Consider the following 22,642-nt stretch of genomic DNA (forward strand, 5'->3'; position numbering starts at 1 on the left):
GCAGGTACAGGCACGTGGAGCCTATAGGTGGCGTGAGGCCAGGGTGTAGAGGTGGCGGAGCCCCGTGTGCAACCGGTGGGCCAAAACCGTGCCACCGAGGGACCGTTGAACTAGCCCTGCCCACTGGGAAAACAGCAAGTCGTGGCAGGAAAGAGCGGGGTTGGCGACAAGGGAGAACAAACACCCACAGTGTCAAGCAGGTCTGGACAGGGAGTAGCCAACAACCAGGAAGGCGGAGCTCCCACGAATGACACAAAAAGGCCCATCTGGGACAGTTTGTTACCACAAAGGGCTGAGATCAGACAAGCCAATTAAACTGTGACTTTTATGCATTAAGAATTTACAAGGCACGTTTCTAGGAGACTCAGAAATGTTGATGTTACGCTCAATTTCTAAGGACAGTTTCAGTTGCTACATTGAAAGCCAATAAGTTTTCTTACCACCTGTCACCTGGTTATAATTTACAACAGATTATGAATGGAGTTAATTATTCATTATATTAAGACCAGACAGAATTTACCAGCTTCAGTGGCTAGGCCACCATGGACGGTATTTTATAATATTACTGTAAAATTAATATTATTGATGCACAAAAAAGCTTCATTCATGTATGGGAAGCTCAAAAAACCTTATTTCAGATTTACCAATAGAACAGAAAGATTCACTGTAGTTTATTAGACCTTCCATTTTTGGTTAACTCTTGCCATAGCGTGATGTAACCCTTAGAAACATTTATTCACCTTGCATGTATTCTATGCTGGGGAAAAGAAAAGAACAAAAACAAAACAAAAACCACTCTCCTCCTTCATCCCCAATGACTTCCACTACACTGTATTCCTTGAGGTCATTTATATCTATGTAAAATGAGGATAAGTAAAAATGAATTTTAAAAAACAAACAAACAGGAGTTTCAGCAAGTAGAAACCAGGCCCATCAGAACTATTTGTAGTCCTAAAGATCTAGTTTAATTTTTACTTGGAAAGGTAGATGCTTACCTGAAGGTCTTGTAAGATCAGCAGTGGCACTTACCTCCCAGAAAATAACTTCAGTTGAGTTTCTGTAAACATCCAAGCTGTTACTGGAGACCGAGAATTGACCTGTTGTTACTCGTCCTGTCCCGATGGTTTCCAACAAATAAAGCTGCCATAACTAGATCCACTGCAAGGGTCACTGCAAAGGTTGTTGTTCACTAGTCCTTTATGTGTCTAGCTAGGGACAGACGTTACTCATAAACTGGTTTAAGTGAGCAGAAACTGGTTTAAACCTGTAACAGAACAGAAGCTCAGTGCACATAAACCAGTTTCAAAATGGCTGAAGTCAGTTTGAGATAAACCTGGTTGAATGTGGCAGACTTAACTGACTGAGCTTAAAGCAGTTTATGAAAATTCTGTCCCAAAGCCCTTCCTGGTTTAAGTTAAACCAGAGTCCCCAGCATGCTCTGCAGCCCAGCATCTGGCAGAGGGGGGTTATTCTTCCACTTGCCCCACGCGTGGAGTGATTGGCAGTGGCTGGGGCTGGCAGACTTTGGCTATGGTTCCCCAGGGGCAGAGGGAGTGGGGTCAGGGGATATAATAAACCCCATCCCTGCCACCTCTGCCTCAAGGGGCCATGCTGGCTGGAGTTTGGTGCCTCTGTCCCTGCATTGGCCGGGGGGGGGGGAGGATAGTGCCAGTGCCAGTGCCAGTGCCAGGTGGACCCCAGCTCAGGTGCATGGGACAGGGAGGGTGGAATTATGTTTTCTCCCCAGCCAGTTCACTTTAGGCTACTGCTGGGGCACTGGCCACTCCCCTGCCCCCGCCCCCCCCAGCATAGCTTCCTTTGAAGCCAAGGGCTGCTCTAGCACCCCCCGGCTCCTGGCCTGAGTGACTGCAGGCATATGCCTACATTTCCTCAGTCCAGAGGGAATGTCTGTTCATTTGCATATTTGTTCATTCTGTGTTATTTTGGATCTTAGGAAGAAGCAGGAAGACTCTTTGTCCTCATTAAGCCTTTATTGTAGCAACTAACCCTTTACCCAAAATGGTCAACTGACCCTTTCTTATGGAAGACATCACTCTTTAGTAAGGGAGCTAACCATTACTACTACACAATCTAGGCAGGTTAGACTAACCTGCAAAGATTGAATCAATTCAGGCGCCGGCTTTTTGAATGTCTGTCCCTAGCTGGAGCGTACAGCGCATTCCACACCCTCCAAGGGAAGCACAAGGAGCTTCAGGCTCTAGTCATCAGTAGATAAGCACAGTCAGAAAAAAATACAAATATAGAAAGCCCAATCGGTTCTAGTTACATAGAAGTGGCACATCAAGAGTTGCTAATCCAGGGCAGTTAACTTAGTATAACCTCTGTATCCTGTCCTTTGCATGCCAATCAGAGGCAGCCACAGGTGCTCTCTCTCTCTTCACCCAACTCCCATATAGCCAAGGCCTCTCCACAGTCAGCTCTGGCCTGTTGCTCCTGCCCAGATTCTGCCTCTTTTTCTCTCTCTTTCCCAAGCTTGGTCTCCTCAGAGCACAGAGAGTATCCCAATGTACAGGAAATGGTGGGTCCCACCACAGTCTGGATTTAGAACAGGAGAGTTTCATCACCCCAGGAAGGAACAGCATGATTTTCCAATCTGAAAGCAGACAAGCATGATGTAAGAAGATACTCTATCCCAACATCTGCATTTTACATGCTCAGTTTCCTTCAATTTGGTTTAAAACCTTCCTGCTTCTAGTCCTTACCTCTCTACTCTAACAACTGTTCCTTCTTTAGATGGAAAATTCAAAGTAGGACAGACAGTTTAAGCAGTTGGTCTGGCCATGGGAAGTGTTATGCTAATGAGGAAAGTGGCCAAGTAAAATACCAGCTTCAAAGATAAGAGCAATCGGATTTAAATTTAGTAGGAATTGTGCCCCCAGCATCCCTCATAGTCATGCCCATACCTCATAGGTGTTATACAATTTCCACATGTTGAGCCTTGCAACTTGGATACTTGTTTTTGCTCACTCTGGCACAGGTCCTCTGTCCAAGGTTCAGCCTCCTCAGCCTTAGCTGAATTCTCTCTAGCTGTAGCTTTCATCCTGAGACTGCTGGCTTCAGCTCCTTAGCATCAGCCCACTTCATACCTCTGCTCCATGCAGGAATCCATTTGCCGAGCACCCAAACACACCACTGTATGGCCTCCAAACCATCTCTAGCCACTCTTAAGCCAGTAGTGGTGACTCAACACACTCCCAACTAGAACTGAAATAGCTCTCAATAAAATCTTTAACCCTTCTAGGCACACTTACCTGCCAAGAACAAAAATTCTCTACCCTCTGTAAACAGTCTCTCTAATTCCAAGGAGTTGCCTCCTTCCTTCTAGGCCACAGCTCACGCACTCTGCAAGAATGCTTCTACTTTCTTGGTACTCTGGGTTAACTGTCCTCCTTTCCTGGAATCAATGTATTACTGACCCAGCTCCTCCCCAGGTTAGGGACAGACATTACACATAAACTGGTTTAAGTGATCAGAAACTGGTTGAAAACTGTAACAGAACAGACATTCAGTGCACATAAACCACTTGAAAATGGCTGAAACCAGTTTGAGATAAACCTGATTGAATGTAGTATCAGACAACTGATTTGGCTCAAACCAGTCTGTCTCAGAACTCTTCCTAGTTTAACTTAAACCAGAGTCCCACAGCATCCCAGATGCTTTGTAGCCCTGGGTGGGGCTCTCTGCTCCAGAGAGTTGGGCTGGCCCCGCCACTCTGCTTCCTGGCTGAAGCTCCAGCAGAGATGGGAGGTACAGCCTGGCTTCCCCCTGTCCCACCCCACCACCATTCCCTGCTCAACCTGGGATTCCCCTCTCCCAGAGCATGGACTGTAGCCAACATGTGGTGTGCTAGCTAATGCTGAGAGGTGTCTGTGTAAGGCAGACAGGACAGTGGCTGCTTAGGGCTTTTTGGAGCTAATCAACAGGTAGCTGGTAATGTTCCTGCATTCCTTCCTTGGAAAAAGCTGCTTAAGAAGGGCTTGAACTAATGAGAGAGGCTTATGTTTTGCTGATGAGCTGATAATTGCACCGTTATCAACTCCCTGTATAACTCCTGGCTGTATAAGTTAATGCTGTGCTACTAATGTTAATATTAATGTTACAGTAATAATATTAATTTTCAGTAATATTATAAAATGCCATCCATGATGGCCTGGCCAGTGAAGCTGGTAAATTCTGTTCCTTATAGAGTGAATAATTAGCTCAATTCATAATTTGTAGGAAATTATAACCAGGTGAAGGCTGGTAAGAAAACTTATTGGCTTTCAACGTAGCAATTGAAACTGTCCTTAGAAATTGAATGCAACATCAACATTTCTGAGTATCCTAGAAATGTGCCTTGTAAATTCTTAATGCATGAAAGAATTCAGTTTTAACTTTATGTAGGGTCCCTCACTGGTCAGGAGCAGCAAAGGGAGGAGGTGAACTCTTCCCTAATCAAAGTGTCCTGCCGGGGCCTGGCCATGTCCCCTCACCTCACCCCAGCTCAGCACTGTGGAAGGAAAGGGAGGGCTGCTTTAGCACCCCTCAGCTTCTAGCCTGAGCCACTGTAGGCATGTGCCGACATTTTTTCAGCCCACAGGGGATGTCTGTGTGGTTACAAACCAGTTCAGCCTAGGCAGGTTAAACTAACCTGCAAAGATTGAATCAATTTAGGCTCAGGCTTTTTACATGTCTGTCCCTAGCCCAGCTGGCCAGCTGATCCCTGTCTCAGAGGTCTGGCACAGGAGTTTTCTATTATCTCTTTTTAGCCTCATTGGCCTCTGGTTTATCTTTGTCAGAGGCAGGTCCACATCTGGAACCAGTTTCTTCTCAACAACAATCTGCAATAGTTTGCATTCTGGAGCTCAGTGCAGCCCCTGATTAGGGAGTTTGTCTCCCCTATTACGAGCAGGCACTGCCACCAGTTCAGTCTTTCTGTCTTTCTTTCCCAGGGTTCTTTTCTCCTGAGCCCCTAGACTAAGCCTCTTACCCTGTTTTGTAGCAGCACTTTATCTAAGTCCTTGCCCCTGTAGGCCACAAAAGTTGAGTTCCTAAAGGGGCTCTGTTGTTTTTCTCCTGCCTATCAGCTCTTTCTCAGTAACAGTACTTGGGTCCCCTGTTCCAGAGCTCTTGAAGCTTTTTTCTTTTTTGCTTTTTTTGGGGGTGGAGGTGGGGGGGGAGGTTAAATAGTTGGTTTATTTGGCTAATTGAAATTACTCACAAAAATGCCTGCTCTCTTTTCACATTTTGATTTTTTTCCTCTACTGAGTAATAACAAGCCTCCCTCAAGGTGGCATTGCTAACACCCACACATTTATCTTGAATGATAGGATTCTGGTGCCTGCAACGAAAACTCTCACAATAACGTAAAAATCCTTGTATCCCTAATTTTCAGGGCTAGGCACTGCTGCCTGGTATACTGGGATTCTTCTACCTGGGATCTCGAGAACAGAGAAAATTCCCAGGATAACAAGAGGCAAGGATGGAGAGAATGGAAGAAGTCTTTTGGGTGTCCTATGCACAGGATAAGTCAAGTCTCAAGGAAGCTAAAGGCAAAGTAAATTAATACTATTTTTTAATTACTTGGGCTACTATATTTATTTTTAAAACTACATTTAGTGTAATTTTGGGGTGATTAGTATATGTATGTAGGTGAGAGATACCATACAAATAAATCAGAAAGATTTTAAATTACCTTAGAAATGTTTTGACTATAGGACAATTGATTTTCTCTAAAAGTAGTGCATGGATTCTGAATATAATGACTGCACTAATTCTCTAGGAAGTTGGGCTTGGTTTAAGGTACACAGCAATTAACAGGGTAATCGATGCTATGAAGATATTCTTGAGTAAGGTCTTTGTAGTTTGTATCGATTTGTACTAAAAGTAACTGGAAAATTGAATGCTTATAAGCAACAAAGAGAACTGTGTGTTTCTTGAACATTTATTATTTCTTTTCTGTTACTTAGCCCATTTGGGAGTCAAATGGGAATGTTGTAGGGCAAGATGGCAGTGAGAAGTATATTGCAGTTCACTTTTTGGGGAAGTTGGTAAGTGGAGAGTATAGTAGAATCTTCATTTTGGACTGCAAGGGTACTAATGAAAAGGTGGAGGATTCATCAGAATCCATCCACTCAAAAAAGAAAAACAGTGGTGTAATCCAAGCATACTTAAAACCCTCCCAATCTAAACAAAGCAATAATTAGAGAACACCCCAGCCCTCCCCATTGTTATCTGTCACTACATAAGACTTGTGGTATATATAAACTCTTAACTGTAACTGCAGATATCCCAGGGCAACTCCTATGTGTATCATTATCTGATGATAAAAACACAAAGAGTGATGCAAAAATGGCAAGTGAAGAGATTCTCACTGTTAGGATCCTCCTCCAACAAACGTTTAGAACTATCTGCTCAGCAGAGAGAAGAGATGACACGATCCTAACCAACAAAAGCATAATCCTCTGACAGCTCTTCCCAGAATGTACAGAAGTACCACTTGTTCCAGGTACAGAAAAAAGAGTGGGAGGACTAGTATATATTATAATATTATTATTAAGCAGTGCCATTAGTAATGGCATCTCCAAACTTGTGTTGTTCACTTGAAGTAACAAGTTGTATTTACATGCAGTGGGACAACTGGGACTCAAGTCCTTTTAAAAAGTGATTCTAAAATACTGCCTTTGTCCGACAAGCTGCTGAGATCAGAGGACATTTGAAAAACTTGTTAATAAAAACCTTGCCTAATTTAGCCCATCTGCTCCTGGGAATAGGCTGAACCAAGACAATGAAACAAGTACTGGGAGCAGGCATGATAGTAACCAGTATGAAGCACTTCAGTTTTCTTTTCTGTTTCAGCTAGAAACAGTACTGGGAATTATATAATAGGAACCATTTTTTTAATGGAGCTCAGGCATTTAGGTATAAGCACCAAAATCAGCTTGTTTCTTGGATATAATTGCAGTCATATTAGTTCTTGAGAACAGCCTTGAGTTTCCAAGAGTGGCTTTTTTCAGTTATGGAAGTCCCTTTCTTTAGACATTATTTGCATCTGTGTGGGCAGCTGAATGACAGAGAATGCAGAAGGGACTCTCTATGTCCTGATTTACAGCTGCAGTTTGAAACCTATTAATCTTAAACAGTAGACATTCCATCCAAAAGGCAGGACATAAAATGTAGCTCTTTTTTTCAAATGGTTTAAGCTACTGAGATCTCCAAAGAACCATGAAATAGATTCAAATGTTTTGAGCTACTGAGATCCCCAAAGAACCATGAAACAGGGGAAGCAAGTGGATTTCAATCAATGGACTAGGTCCAAAAAAAAAAATCAGTCTTGAAACCGATCATCCACAAAACAGAAACATCCCCAGAAACAAATGAAAGAGCTGCTCTTTGGAAATGCTTTCTAGAGAATAACATGAATTCTAGAGAAAACAAATGTAAAGCTGAGAAATGAGTTCTTTATTAAGCAATTTACATGACCTAGTGTTTCATGCCATTCAAAGAGTGTTTCAAAGCCTCTGTAATTGAGTGCCTTTCAGCAAAGGGTCCAACAATTCCCCCAGCTGGAAGGAGGACATTGTAATTATTATTTCTGCAGTACTCAGTACATGCTTTTTGCTTTACATGTATATTAGAATATTTAGGTGCCTAAAGATGCAGAGCAAGTGTCTGCTGGATTTTAGGAATTCTCCCAGGTGAGTTAGGCACATAGGGAATTTTTACATGTGCTCTGGGTTGCGGCATCAGGCCCTTTAATTGGTGAGCCAAGCTAATTAAAAGTGGACCCTTTAATTAGCAAGCCACGCTAATTAAAGGTGAGTGCATGTCACAGACATCAGCGTCCCTGTGCATCCCCCACACTGAAAAATGGCAGGGGGGGAATTTGAACTAGTTGGAGAGCAGGAGATTTAAGGGACGCTGGGGAGCATCCCAGGGGGAGACAGAAGGAGAAAGAAATCCGAGCAGTGAAAGAGAGAAAGGGAGAAGCCCAGTGAAGAAAGGAGAAGGGATAGAGGGCCAGAAGGTAAGCACCAGCCCCGTGATTTACCCGGCAAGGTCCAACCAACAATTGGAGACGGCAAGGAGGCTTGAGCAGTTGATGAGTCTGATCCTGGGTGGGTGAAAGGAACCACTCCGGGGACCTACAAGAAAAGGAAGAGGGGCTGACTTTATTCTCTCAGAAGAGAGAGGAGAAGAGAGAGAGGGCCCCGGCCTTGAGACTGTGACAAAGAGAGAACCAGAGACAGAGAGCCTTGGGACCCATGCAGGGAAGAACAGGACAAGCAACCACGTAGACAGACACCTCAGTTAAGAGCCTTTTGGTTAAGATAGTAAAGAATCATAGTGGCAATCAACATCGCCTGGAACATCAGGTGTGGTGCAGGCAGGGGATGGGGATGGTGAAGTCCTGAGAAGAGCCACAGAAACTCTGAGTCCATAACTGATCTCAGTTGCCTCCCAGTAGTGTCTGCACTTATCTCCCAGAACGTTGAAGGCGTGGCAGGCTATCTACAACAACAAAATACTACTGTTCCAGCTGGGAGGTGACACAACTCTAAGTGGTGAGGAAAGCCCCTTACACCAATGCAGAACTGTTTCTTATAATATATTTATTAATACATAATTCTATTCTGTTTTAAAAGTCCTGAGTGATAGGTCACCTACTGTTTTCCTATGGAAACACTAGTGCAGCCTAATAGATCTCTGTCAGGAACTTCATAACCTAATTTTTTGCTAATTTTTTCATGATCTTTTATTTGATTATTACCGTATACACAAAATATGTATCAGGCATCATAAAATTCTTATTCAGTAGATTAATTATTCACAACATTGATGTAATCTGGCTCTTTTTCTCTATGACAGGTTTTGGGGGATTTTGTATGTTAACCTTTATCAGTAAATAACATTGACTCATCAGTAATTACGTGAAGTATGGTAGATAGCAGTGTTATTAGGCAGATTGTGACATTAACAGGAGTGACAAAAACAGGAAATTAGCTCACGCGGAGCACAATTTAAAGATTCTTGGTGTTAGGAATAGAGATAACTTTAACAAGACTCCTGTTCCTGAGGTAGTAACCATATAATAGACTAAATAAACTTTCAGGCCACAGTGCTTATTAGCTCAGGATACACTGACTGTTGACTTAAACAGAAAACAGGTGCATTCCCAAGTTAGAGAAGTGTGACACTGAAATTTCCTTTTGATAATGAAGATGAAGTCACCTGTCTGAACCCTGCATAGAGCAGTAAAGACCAAAAGTTACAAAAGGCCACATTTGTTTAGTTTCAGTTTGCTTCCAAGTGAACTGGTATCTGCATGAGAAGCGCTACCACAGCTGACACTCTAGCAATGTCAGTACAGAAATCTAAATCTAAATCAGCTGAATTCCCTCCAAATTAGGCCTGATCTTAAATTGGTAATACCTATGCTGTATCTCTTTTTGAGGAAAGAGAAATTTGATAAGACTGGCTACTTGTTCCTGGTGTTTGAATTCATCATGCCTCTGAGTGAGGGTAGCAGACAGGCTACAACAAAATCAGCATGCATATCATGCCTTCCTGTCTCTCTCTCCTGGGAGAAAGTTTGTTTCTTAGGGGGACAATAAGAACAAGGTATCTAATTCAAAATGACACTAAACACCTTAAATATCACTTCCAGTAAGCAGTTCAAAACCTATGCTAGTTAGGGCTGACTTTAAGATCTAACTAACCATACCCAAATTGGCCTTGTCAGCCATCTTCAGACCCACAGTTAAGACAATCATGGAAGTCAATCATCCTCGATTGTGAGGGACTGCCAATGACGAGATGATGACCCACACCCATTGGTCACATATGCCCCACAAGCTGGTCAGCCTTGGACAATCTGGTGACTTTATAGACATGAGGTCAATCCACACTTGCCTCCCAGCCAGCCTCTCACCTTGGCTTTGTAGGCTTTGAGCATAGTAAATCCATCAGCTACAAATATACAGTCTTTCATTATCTCTCTTCGTTTTTGTCCTGCCCATGAATAGATATAACCCTGTAGTGATAGACATCTGCAGACTGATTCCTAGAAAGGTTCAGAATTATATACAAGTAGTTCCACATGGATGGCTATGGAGTCAGCAACAATGTATGTTGTAGACAGAGGAAAATGACTTGCATGGCTCAGACAGGCTAAGGACAGCCTTCAAGGTTCATCCTAATGTCCTGTGTGTATATACCCAGTCTTACCCTAATCAAGAAGTCTTCTTATGTTTCCAGGTTCATTGTGACAGTGAGACCTGGGGAGACAGGAACGAGATGCCAGGTTGCTGTGCTGGAATTGCAGCTGGCAGCTGTAGATCAGCTGAATGAGACCTGCTATGGGCTGACTGCCCATTAGACTTACCTGCAGCAATGCTACATTTGACAGCACAGCAGCGTACAGCACCACAGTGTCAATTTATAAGCGCATGCTCCTTCCAGCTCCAGGGATGCATGATGGATGGTGTCAGGGAGCTGCACCACACTGGCTGTATAAAAGGAGTTACAGCTGTGCACAGGGAGGAAAAAATCAGGGAGGCAGAGCCCAATATGGGGAAGGTTTAGCAACCTCCTGAAATATTTCCAAGGAGGGGAGATGTGGTGGGACTGAGATTGTCATCCCCACCTTCAGGACTGTCCTTGTACATGAGAGGGGAAGTCCTGGGAAAGGTGAGGACTGTAGCCTGAAGGACTTGGCTTTACTGTTAGGACTGCAGGTGCACAATCAATTTCAGTTTCTCTTTATCCATGGGTACCCTGGAGAGGTTTGCTTTGTTTTCTTCTTTGCAGACCTGGTTGAGGGTTAGAAGACCCCTGTGTTAGTTTATATATTTTTTTCTGGATGTTGGGGGCCTTCTGGAGGACCAGGAGGATTCGGGTACTACAGAACCCTGAGTAAGACTTTCATTACAGGTGTCTGAGCACCCCCAGGGACTTTTCTGGGGAGGATCTGGGAAGCAAGGGATCCTACACTTCTCTTTTGTGAAGTAAATTATTGTTTATGTATCTTCTGTTGCTTCAACCATATAGTTTTCTGTTATTCAAGAAATGGGTGCCCAGAGAGCAGCAGTTAGGCCAGTTGCTGCCCCACATGAAAGGAGGAACAAAACTTCACTGGCTTGATCTCAACACCAGTATTTTCAAAGGAGCCCACTGGCTTGGCTTGGGTGGCAAGTACATCCTCAGTGACACACTGCAGCTGGCATATGGAAGAGGTGTAGTGGAGGTGGAGCTCCAATTCATCAACTCGCTGTGCCGTGAAGGGGAACCCATAATTTATGTCACTGAACCCTCCCCTTTTTCATTAACATCAAAGGCGTGGCAGATGAGTCGGAGGGGAACTCCCTCTCAGGGTGCTCATGAATTAGAGTGGAGGCTCCACTACATTCATGTTTGGTTTAAAGGTTTTCCTTGTCTTCTTCCCTGTGTGCTACTTGACACCTTTGCTTTATATGATTTTCCTGCTTAGGAGAAAAACCCTAAGAGGCACTGTCTCCATGTTCCAGTAGCCTAACACATTACAGATGTCAGTTCTTTTCTCCAAGACTGACATCTTAGATGGTATTTAGGAGTAGGCTTTTCCTCTTGGCATACTGAAGGGATTTCACCCATTCTTAGATGCACCAAGAAATGGGGATGCATATCCCGTTACAACAACTGAAGTATTCAGAGTGTACCAAGTTCACACAACCCACCTGTCCTCTCTTTAAAAACCAACTCTTATTAAATATATTAAGTATAGCTTAAAAATTAAAAGAAAAAAGGAAATAGTACAGCTGGTCAAAGTAGAACAATGAGGATTCATGGATACCAGCCTAATAAAACATCCCTCAAATAAAAAAACCCCCAAATTTCCACTGCCAAAAAGGCGTAAATGATTGTCTTCCTGTGGGTCCTTTCGATCCACGTTCTATACTGTCGTGTTCTTTTAGTATCCCACAGTATGTATCTGGTAGCAGTTAATAGGTTACCTATATAAAGTCAGGTAGGATTATCTTCATGTTTCACCTGAGGTGTAAGATTGCACTATGCCACTATGTGTTAACCCTGTTAGTATTCTCCCATTGGGACACTCCCCAAACTACCAATGCATGCAAGGTAATTTCAACTTTTAATGCTTAAGGAAAAGAATGCATTCTTCTTCTTGGCTGCTCAAAGGGAAATCACTTACTCTCCGCTTCTTCCTAAGGGGAAAGGAATAACAGTACATTTTCCCTATTAGTGTTGACTTGCCTGACTACTTGTCCATCTGACCCCTCATAATTCCTTTTTATTACTAAGGTTATAACATGCACTTGGAAAATGAACAATCAAGGAAGACAGTACTTGCTAACTACTAACCCAGAGGTTCCCAAACTTTTTCTTATTGCATACCCCTTTCCAGATTTACTGGCTGCCTGTGTACTGCTCCCAGCATATAATTTATATTTAAACCCCTTAAATGTGAATTATTATTATAATGAAAATTAAATCCACCATTATACAATTTCTACAGTGTACCCCCAGAGATGCCTTGCAAAGCCCCAGGAGCACGCATACCACAGTTTGGGAACCCCTATACTAATCCAAGCAGAGCTTTTTGTAACTTCGTGCAGTAATATATTTAAAGCAGCTGCAAGCCTATCACTAGCCACAACCCTAACCCTAGCCAAGCAGCCCTAATCAAGCCTAACTGTAACTTGCAAAGCCCTACCAGACAGATCCCTAATCCCAGCCTGAGGTATCCTGACCAGCCAAACCTGAACCCTAGCTCTATTAGCCTCAGCAGTTCTAACCCTAACCATAGACCCAAGCCTAACCCCCAAGCTATAGAGTATCTGGGTTCATTTACTAGTCCCACAAGCCTCCACACTTCTGTCTCTGACACCAGGAGTCTGAAGAGTCCCACCAGCTACTACCCTAAATCCCACAATGCAGTACCCTACCAATTCAAAATCCTTTATAAACTATTTAAGTATTTGATTCTTAAACATTAAACACCATTTCAAAAATAATTTTTAAAACATTCACATTTTTGTAAAATTTCCATTTAACTAAAGGTGAAAATTATACAATTGTTACAATAAATATGGTTTTATGTATTATGCTGTTATACTTTATCCAAAAATACTTTAATTTGAATTATCTTTCTCTCCTACTGACTCTCTGCCTGAAACGCTGTGACATTTCTTCCCCTTCCCTTCTCCAGACATTGCCTTGATTCCAGGCAACAGGTAAGTCCATGGACAGTGGGCAGCAAAAAATGTTGTTGCTGGGTGCACAGACAGACCTCAGCTGGCCCATCCAGCCCTGGAAAGAAGTAATAGGAACAGAAGAGCTGCTTGCATTGCTTGGAGGGCTCCTCCTACAGGTTCCAGACCTCTGGAACTTGCACACTGCCTGCCCCATGGCTGCCTGGAGAGCACTATCTTTCTTCTGCACTACCTAAAGCTGAGAAGCTGCTGTCACATCCCTTCCACCTTCCCTCCTCTCGCTAACCTCTGCAGTCCTTCAGTCTGCCACTGCTAAATCCACCTACTTCCTCACAGTGCCTGTCTTACTCATGTCCTCTGTACCTTTCCTCTACCCCACCCTCTGTGGAGCCATGTTCTGGGAGCTCTGGACACAGCTTCAATCTACCTGAAAGCAACGATGGCAGCTATCTTCTGCCACATCTGAATGTATAACCTGTAGGGAAATGGCCATCATCTTGTTGGCTTCAGCTGCATGGGCAGTAATGGGAGATGATAGCTGTTCTGACTGAGGAAAAAGGTACAAGAATCACTACATTTGCAGGAAAACCAGGAAAGTTGGCAACGCTGCACGCATTATTGGGTTTCCCTTGGCCTAAGTAGGCTGGAACCCATTTCTTCCCTTAGCTTCACCAGCACGCTGTCTGGGCACAAGCACACTGTCTATTACCCCTTCAGAGAAATGGGACCTTGCCAGCATTGCAACCTCTTAAGAGCACAAATTTCCTAGGCAACCATCAAAGAGTCATTAGAGACTTTGTCAATCATCAAAAACACCACTCTGTAAATTGACAAGTGATGCACGCAGAAAAATGACACAGGGTCCTTAATGTATACATTTTGCTTTTAGGAATCCCCCAGAAGTCACAGCATATAGTGGCACAATCCCTGTAACACAGGGCCCCACAGCCTGGCTGTCTTGGGTGCACCTGACCTACCTCTGACCTTCAAAACTACTTCAAGAACAGCCTCTCCCAGAACCCACCAGGTAACTAAAACAAATTTACTTTGTACTTTGATAACAAGGCATGCAGACTTCTAGACATAAACGATAAGCTTTTCAAATACTCCCCTTGCCTATTGCCTTGCCACACTTGAGCATTCTCTGAGCTTGGTTCTGTCTTGGGTCCTTCTCTGGCAGCTTCACTTCAGATTTAGGGGAACCTTCCAAGGGAACTTTTACTGATCTTGCCTAATCCCACAGTGAAGCCAAACCAAAGCATAACCAACCCTTCCTCTCTACCTAAAGCTTGCTGCTTGGCTCTGGGACCCCTCTTCCAACACAGGTTTCTTTGGTCTGTAGGCTTGACTTTTCCACTCAACAAGCTCCACCCCTTGCAGAGACCTCTGCAGCAATCCAAATGCCTTCACCCTGGCCAAAATGTTCATAGCAATATCATCAAATATGTTTAGTCATCCTAGGATGCAACAGTTTCCATAACAATTCACAATTTGTGGGTAGAGATGAGTGACTATCACACAGGAATGTGGGGTTTCTAGCATTAAAGAGGAGGAACACTGGAGACTTCTGTAGAGGATGTGTTGTCCTGCTCTCCCCATGTCACATATAACATCACATTTCATTTGCTCATTTCTCTATATTTCTAGCATCTAGCTGAGAACAGAAGGCCCAGTATCATGTAAAAGGTTCTTCTGATAGAATTTTTCATGCCCAAAATTCAAGCAGTGCTGGAAACCTGGAAGGAGGGGCATAAAAAACACCAAAACTTTCCCTTATACCTATTCCTAAATTTATTCTGTAGGCTCAAGAAAGTTGCACAAAATGCTCAGACTTTTGGATGGGAAACTAGAAATTGTACAGATCCAAATTTGAGTGTGCTAAGAAGCAACTCAGATTTTAAAAAAGACAGACCAGAATGTATGAGAAATGTTGTGCTAAGGTGAAATCATGTAACAAAGACAAGGAATTTGTCTTGGGAATCAAAGTTTTGGAAGAGAATGGCAGATTTTAGGGGCGGCTCACCGTTTGATTATTGATAGGAGCATGAACACGTCTTGAGAAGGGCGAAATCAGGACAGAGATGTATGCATTGCTAATGGGCAGAAGAACTGCAATGGGCAGAAGAAGGACAACAATTACAAGACTGCTCTTATTGAATGCTGAACACCTTTTAGGTGCTCTCTACACCTTCAGCTCTATTTAAGTCCATGGATGTTGAAAGTGTTGTGGATGTAGTAAGAGATGCCAGGTGGCTTGTTAGATACAATCCTACAGGGCAAACAGGAGGAGATATTAAAGTTAAAGAATAATAACTATCACAGGGAACATGTTGAACTCTATGAACTCTAATCACTTTATTAAGTTACATATAACAAATTCACCAATGCTGGTACACAATATACCATGTTACCTCAGCAAAGTCACACCTCTGAAGAGAAAGTAATTTTAGTGCAAAAACTGGAAAGAAAGGGCAGGAAATGAGTGAACAGAGCAGTGTGGCCAGGATATTGGGTCCTGACGTAAATTAAATTGGATGTGTCTGCTTACATTTTTGCAAGCAGTGCGGGATTTTTTGTGTATTTTTTTCTTTTTAAAGATAAGCAGCTAACTAGCCTAACTGGAAAGAGAGACTCTCAGTGTGATAAATGAAATTTCAGTTGTAATATTCCATGGTGTTACTCATAGCAAAGCTAGATATTAAAAAAATAAAACCAAAGCAACTTTAAAAAGCTGACACAATAGGCACTTTCCTTTCTCATAAAGTGTATACATTCTTAATTCCCTCCACCCACTCCCACAGAAAACTCTTGCTTCTATCTCAAGCAAGTGGAAAAATATGACATGGCGCGCAGGGATGGACATATTAAGGCTTTCAGTAGAATTCAAAATCCCAAATCTGTAAGACAGCAGTCTTGGAGAATACAAAAGTGTAATAATTCTTTAAAAAAAGCCCAACAGCAACAACAACCTCAACATTCCTTTTGGAAAAAGCTTCTATAAAGTTAAACACACTTAGATGCACATAGCTTCCAATCTGGTGCCTATGTACATGTGTAACTATGCCAGTAATATAGTTAAGCGTTTCCATAGAGTTCCTCATTGTGCAAGCTTGTACTAACCGAAAGAGGTACTATATAAAGTCACACACAAGACACAATAATATTTTTTGAGGGTAGAATATTCAATATTCTGTTCTTCTTTGCTGTTGAAGTCAGTAGTGAAATTTCTCAGTGACTCCAAAGGAAGCACAATTAAGCTAACATTCAAGGTATGTTACATAACGGAGTCTTGTGTACTGATCCAAGCTAACTGGAAACTGTAGCTCAGATTTTGGAAGCAATTAGCAAGGTGGAATGCCATGCTCACACAGGTAACTCAGATACCCTGCAAACAGCACTGCCCTGTCCCATAGAGATAACTTTAGCAGCATCACCATGGCACTTAGCGTGGGCTAATATAGCCTTCCTTTCAGTAAAGCTAATTAGCCCAGGTGGAATGCCTACTAATAGTTATATTGCTTCCAAAACCTGAGCAAATATCTTCAAAACTAGCTCAGACATCTCCACACCGTTCTGCCTTGCCTGATGCAGAACCACTCCAAGTGCTTCTAAAAAATCGCACTCTAAAGCTTTCATTCACTATAAAAGTACCAGTGATTTGGTTTATGGGAGGCCGGGAGAAGATTCGCTCTCTGTCTCTCTTTCCCTTTGAACATTTAAACAATTTTCTTTCAACTCTCTCTAACAATGTCATCTCCTTATCTTGAAGGGGTTTTTCAGCTTGTCTACGAAATTCCCTTGCATCATGTCTTTCTTTTTTATACTTGGGATTATCTGGTGTTTTTTGTAGAACACATTGAACAGACTTAACCTGATAGTTTGGAAAGAAGAAAGTGAGCCATCAAATACAGGATCTCCATTTTTTTCTTTTCTAAGTATTATCAGTGGTGCTGCACAGAAGCTTGCAAAATCAGAAACATTTTGTGCACTCAGAGAAGATTATAATTTCAATTTCTGAACCAAGACGAACTCCAGGATGAAAGACCTTATTTCTCCCACAAGAAAGCAGGACATTTTCTCCAGTAATTTTATGGAAAGGGGTCATTGGAAATGCAAAAGATGTAACCCTAAGCTGTAGATCTGCACAGTCTCCAACTGTTCAGATCTCTTTCTTGCTAAGCATGGTTTTATGAATGGGTATTCTCTGGCTGTTCACAGTGCTGCTGTATCTCCTCTGCAAGGTCAAGGCACCTCAGGATACGCCATTTCTCAGCAACCAGCTCCTCCCTGGAGACTTGGCCCAACAGTTTTTTGGCAAAGAGGTTCTGATCCTGCATGAAAGGGCCCACTGTGGCTGGTGGGGGCTGAGGGAGGTTCTCCAGGCAGCCACTTGTGAAGCAGAAGTTGATTTTCTTTTCACGTTTCAGTCCTGGTCCCCTTTCTTCAATCCAAGTCAGAGGTCTAGGGCAAAAGGGGAGAAAAAGGAAGGCCATTTAGCAGGAACTAAACTGTGATGTTCACACAATTATTCTGCTTGTTCCTTACTGATGAGCAGTAAGCATTGTAACAAAACATCAAGAGGCAACACTTCTTTGTGTTAACCTGTATAGTTGGACCTGAGAAACTGATGCCCAGAGCTTGTCTAACAACTCTTCCAACTCTACAGTTAGCCCAATAAAAGATATAAAAAAAAAAAGTCTTGTTTCTTGTAATCTCTTGGCCATTACCGCCAAGTCATAATAAAGCACATTATTTCAAAGTCCCATCCATACAGTGTGGTCGGGTAACAGGATCATGAAGCAGAAATTAAGATAGCAGGGAGGATCAAGCATTGAATCCCTGGGTTCTAATTCCTGCCCTGCCACTAATCCACAGTGAGTGCATCTACAAGTGCAATTAGTACAATGCAATAAACTCTGGTGCAGTCTGCACTGGAGTCAGCTGCTCCTGGGCACAGCATTTACACATGTGCCAAAGACTGCAGCATGTTAAGCTGGGGCGGAGCAGCCCCAGGCTGGCAGGGGGCCCAAGGGGTAAGCCCCAGGCTCTTGGTGGTGGTGTCGGGCATAGGAGGGGCTGGTTGGGGCACAAGGGTGCTACAACATGGGACTAGCTGCCAGGCAGGCCCAGCACTTTAGCACCCTTATGTTCCAGCTAGCTCCTGTCACAATCTACATGAGCATTTGATCACATGCAAGTACTCTACCATACGATAGTATTGTCCCTGACAGTACTATTTTGCGGCACAGTTAAATTAACCTACTGCACCCTAATACCGGTTCACGTGTAGACTGTGACACATTATTGCGGAGCTCGTTAGTCTACTCTGCACTAAAGCACATATGTAGATGCACCCGGTGTAACCATCAGCAAGTTACCTAAAATCTCTGCTTTAGACTTCCTTCTGTGCATGCTGTGAATGGCTAACCATCTCACCGCAGGGACTCAGAGCTCAGTTCATTACTTTTTAACAGGCTGATTTGTGCTTCCTGGATAAAAACTGTTGGACATATGCAAATTACATGTTTCTAAGCATTTTGGGCACAATCCTGTTGCCACAGAACCCAGTGGGAGTTTTATGAAGGATGCAGGTCAGGCCCTGTGAGTCAAGTCAGCACACAAAAGAGGAAGATGCATGGTTGGCATGTGCACATGATTAGTGGTGAGATTCAGGCTGAGCTGCCCATCCCCCTCCAGGATAATCCACAGAAGGCAAGCAAGTTCACTCACATGCATACTAGCTCTTAGGTCCTTCCTGAATATTCACGAACGTTTGTTTTACTCCACTGAGAACCCTCAAAGTAAATCCCTGAGATTATGCAAGAAGCTTTAGTTTTCCCCTTTCTTGGCAACCTCGCACACGCACGGGCGTGTGCACACACACACACCATCTGACAACCCCCAAGTGCTACTCCCCAGTGCAAAACTAGATTAAACAGGCTTTTCCCAAGGATCTACATCTGAATATGCAGCTTTATTTTTTTAATGAGGCTAACAAGCTGCTACGGCAGCCCCAGCCTTCATGTCCTTTTGCTATGATGCTTTGGGCCCCTGGATTTAAACAGTTCACAAGCCCCAGGGTGTGCCTTGGCCACACCACTGCACTGCTGAGGAAAGAGATGCTATAAGTAATGCCCTACAGTTGTAAGAGATGATGGGCATAGCTCTAATGTGATGTGGATCTCCAATATAGCAGGGCCCTGTATTACAGCAGGGCCATCTGGGGGAAGGGGAGATGGAAGAGGGGAGGAGCAGGATGGAACAGGACAGAAAAAACCTCAACATCAGCCACAGAGAACGCCTTCTTATACCATCAACTTCTTTTGACTTCCTATAATGCACCTGCTCATAGTTCATTCATCATCACCGGCAGAGACACACATCTTGGAGGTTATACGTCGTTTCTCTCGCTTGATTATTAATGGCCCTTCCATAAGTCCTTCATGCCTCTGCTGCAGTCCACTGCTCATGAATTATGAGGGCATCAATAATTTGAGGAAATAAACGGTACCTCCAAATCCAGCCAGCTGGGCATCGTTAAACTAAAATCAACTGCCCTGGAAAGACATTTTTTTCCGCTCTACAGTGAGCACTTACAGTAGAGAGTTAATCCTAGGATTTTTAACCTCAAATTCTTTACATTTTCAAAGCCAGTTTCTATATGCATGTGCTAAGAACCATTACTCTAAGTCACTAACCAGAAAGATACAGAATATCTATGCTCATTTATTTAAGCAACTATCCCTCTCTATACATTTATTCAGAGTCTTAAATAAGCAACTATACCTCTCTATACATTTATTCAGAGTCTTAAATTTTCCTTCTTTCGTTCTGTTAGAAAATGGTGAAGGTTGCACTTCCTTTATTTACTTGTCCTTCTTGTGCCCTTCTCATAAACTAGATGTTTTCCTGAATTGTGCACAAATGATGACTTTTTCCATTGCTGTAATTACTTGTGACTTGTGTTAAACTCTGTTTGGATGGCAATTGGATTTCATTTTGAAATACATTAAAACTGCATTTTAATTTTTAATTAGTTAAATGTTCTGGATACATAATATTATCTAAACACGTTTTGCATCTAACACTGACTGATTTTTCAGAAAGGAGTCATCTGTAATTAGTGAACTGAACTGATTATTGAAGGACATGACAACCAGAAACCTTTCAGAGCTTGTGGACTTCATCCCCTTGTACCTAGTTTTTATTTATAAATTAGAAGAAGAAAACAAGTTTTTCTCTTTTTTTTGACTCCCAGTTCCTCAACTTTGAGAGAAATGATCATTGAACTGAACTGGCTGAATGAACTGAAAAGAAAAAATTCTCTCTGCACCTCCAGATAAGACTACTGACTTCATAAAATGATTTAACACTTCCAGACATTCTTGTTCCATGTACTTATCCAGTGACTTCCACCAGTTCACTGGTTTGGTCTCCTTTACAACTTCACCAGGAAACACATAGTACTTAATATAAATTTTGTCTTTTGCAAAATTAAACACATTTGATGTGACGAGCCCCTGTGCTAAGGGTTAGAGTCACTAGAGTCTATTAATATTTAAATGAAATAAAATACAATATAAATATAATTAAAAATGGAATATTTTTAAATAACAATATTCATTTTTATCCATCTGCAATAGGCTGGCCTTACCTACAACCTGATATGCACCCTGCAATCAGGTTGGCTGTACCCAGGTTGGAGCTGAACCCTGCCCTCAGCCAACCCAAAATGAAAGCGGCAAAAGCCACTGCCCCTCCAATTCATGCAATCATTTTGTTTGTGAAATGCATTGACTTGAGGCTCCAACCCATCAGGCCGGGGTTTGAGCTCTAAAACCAGCCCTTCCTTACAAAAACTTCCCTGCCCTTCCACCTTATATATTGGTGAAATGCCCTTCCACCTTGTATTGAGAGATTAATTGTCTTGGTAGCAAAAGAGTCAGAGGTAATTTGTCTGACAGCTGAGCTTTAAAAGTCAAACCCAGGGAATGATCAACAGCCAAGCCTGACTATGGACAGAAAGAGTATAGTTAAATCCCTGCTTAACAAGCAGCAAAAAGGCGCTAAGCTGTGCTCTAGCTTCAGCTTCCATACAATGCCAAGGTATAAAGCAGGCTGCAATAACCTTACTTCAAGGTTAGAGTGCACTGTGCTTGGACCATGGCTGCAAAGGTTCATGAGAGACCTGACCCCTCTACAGAAAATGCATCTTCTCTTTGTCTCAACAGATTAGCGCTTCTGTAATTCTATCTGTCAGGGCCCTGTTTTTGCCAAGCACCTATCCAAGTTAACCTGATACAGAATGGGCCAAATTCTCTGCGACTGTAACTCTGCTGAGTGTAACCGAATAGTACTGGAACACTATGTAACTTTCCAAGCAGGATGAACTATCATGCAAGCAAAACAGACTGTGACCCAGAGCAACCAAATATGAATGGTAACAGCACAGTAAGCTAGGATTCATGTGGATCACTAGAGCTGTGAAAAGGGAGCATTTAGTAGTTCCTTAAAGCTGTGCAAATCCCAGTGCTTGTTTTGTCTAACAAAAATCATTCACGGCAACTCTGAAGCTGGTGAAAACACAGATTAATAGCATGATGCAGGTTTGTTCCTGCCCTCTAGCTCCACCTACTGGAACTGGTTCAACTCCTTAGCAGTGAAATGTCCTACAGACAACTCATATTACACATGAATTGCAAAGGTGGCAATAGAGGATTTATGTGAGGTACTGTCTGTAATTTAGTTTTTAGAGGAATTGCACGTGCCATCTAACCTGAAAAGGGAAAGATCTAATCCCCTTATAAAATGCAACTGACTTTGAGATAGCTGTCTCTTTATAACCAATAGTCCAGATGAACCCAATTGTCTAGCCCCCAAATATCTAGATCTACATTTACCCACATTTATTTAGCCTCTCAGCTGTAATTCATAAAGAAGCCAAGATCTGCTATTGTAAAACTCTGATGTTTAAAAAGAGGCTTGCTTGCCTGGATAATACAGTAATCAGAACAGTGTGCTTGACATTCCTAAGCTTATGGAACAGGCAGCAAAGCCAAGTCTCTTAACCTCTTGGGGTTTCACTGTATCAATCTGTAAAATGGGAAGAGCAGTTCTTACCCACCTTCTCCAAAAGGGCATTATGAATATTACATGATGTTTGTAAAGGCAGTACAATACTTCAGTGTAGAGTATTATTAGCAGCCCACGACCTCTCAAAAATTGAGAGCCACTTTCTAAGTATCCACCCTGCTGTGCTCAGTGCAAGAGTTTCTGGTGCTCCATTCTGGATCTCAAAACTTTTTCTGAATATGAAAGTAAAGTCTTAGGTTCTCAAATGCTAACATACATCATGGGTCCAGTCCTTTACTTCTGACACCAGAAACCTCTCTCAGGACCTCTTTTTCTTAGATGGATACTGTCTGACAGCA

The 22,642-nt window shown here is 42.6% G+C and overlaps 1 protein-coding gene across 3 annotated transcripts in view; it reads right to left on the bottom strand.

Moving 5' to 3' along the window:
* Nucleotides 1-15,541: 15,541 nt before the first annotated feature.
* BLVRA (biliverdin reductase A) overlaps nt 15,542-22,642 on the bottom strand; it is a 41,580-nt gene continuing 34,479 nt past the window's right edge. For all 3 annotated transcript variants that reach the window (XM_090050032.1, XM_090050034.1, XM_090050031.1), the window contains exon 7: nt 15,542-17,672. In XM_090050032.1, coding sequence (XP_089906158.1) covers nt 17,399-17,672 — 274 coding nt within the window. In that variant the 3' untranslated portion in view covers nt 15,542-17,398. The remainder of the gene's footprint in view (nt 17,673-22,642) is intronic.

The sequence above is a fragment of the Crocodylus siamensis genome, chromosome 5 (genome assembly GCF_052110815.1).
Source record: "Crocodylus siamensis isolate JL-2025a chromosome 5, ASM5211081v1, whole genome shotgun sequence".
Classification (NCBI taxonomy): Eukaryota; Metazoa; Chordata; order Crocodylia; family Crocodylidae; genus Crocodylus; species Crocodylus siamensis.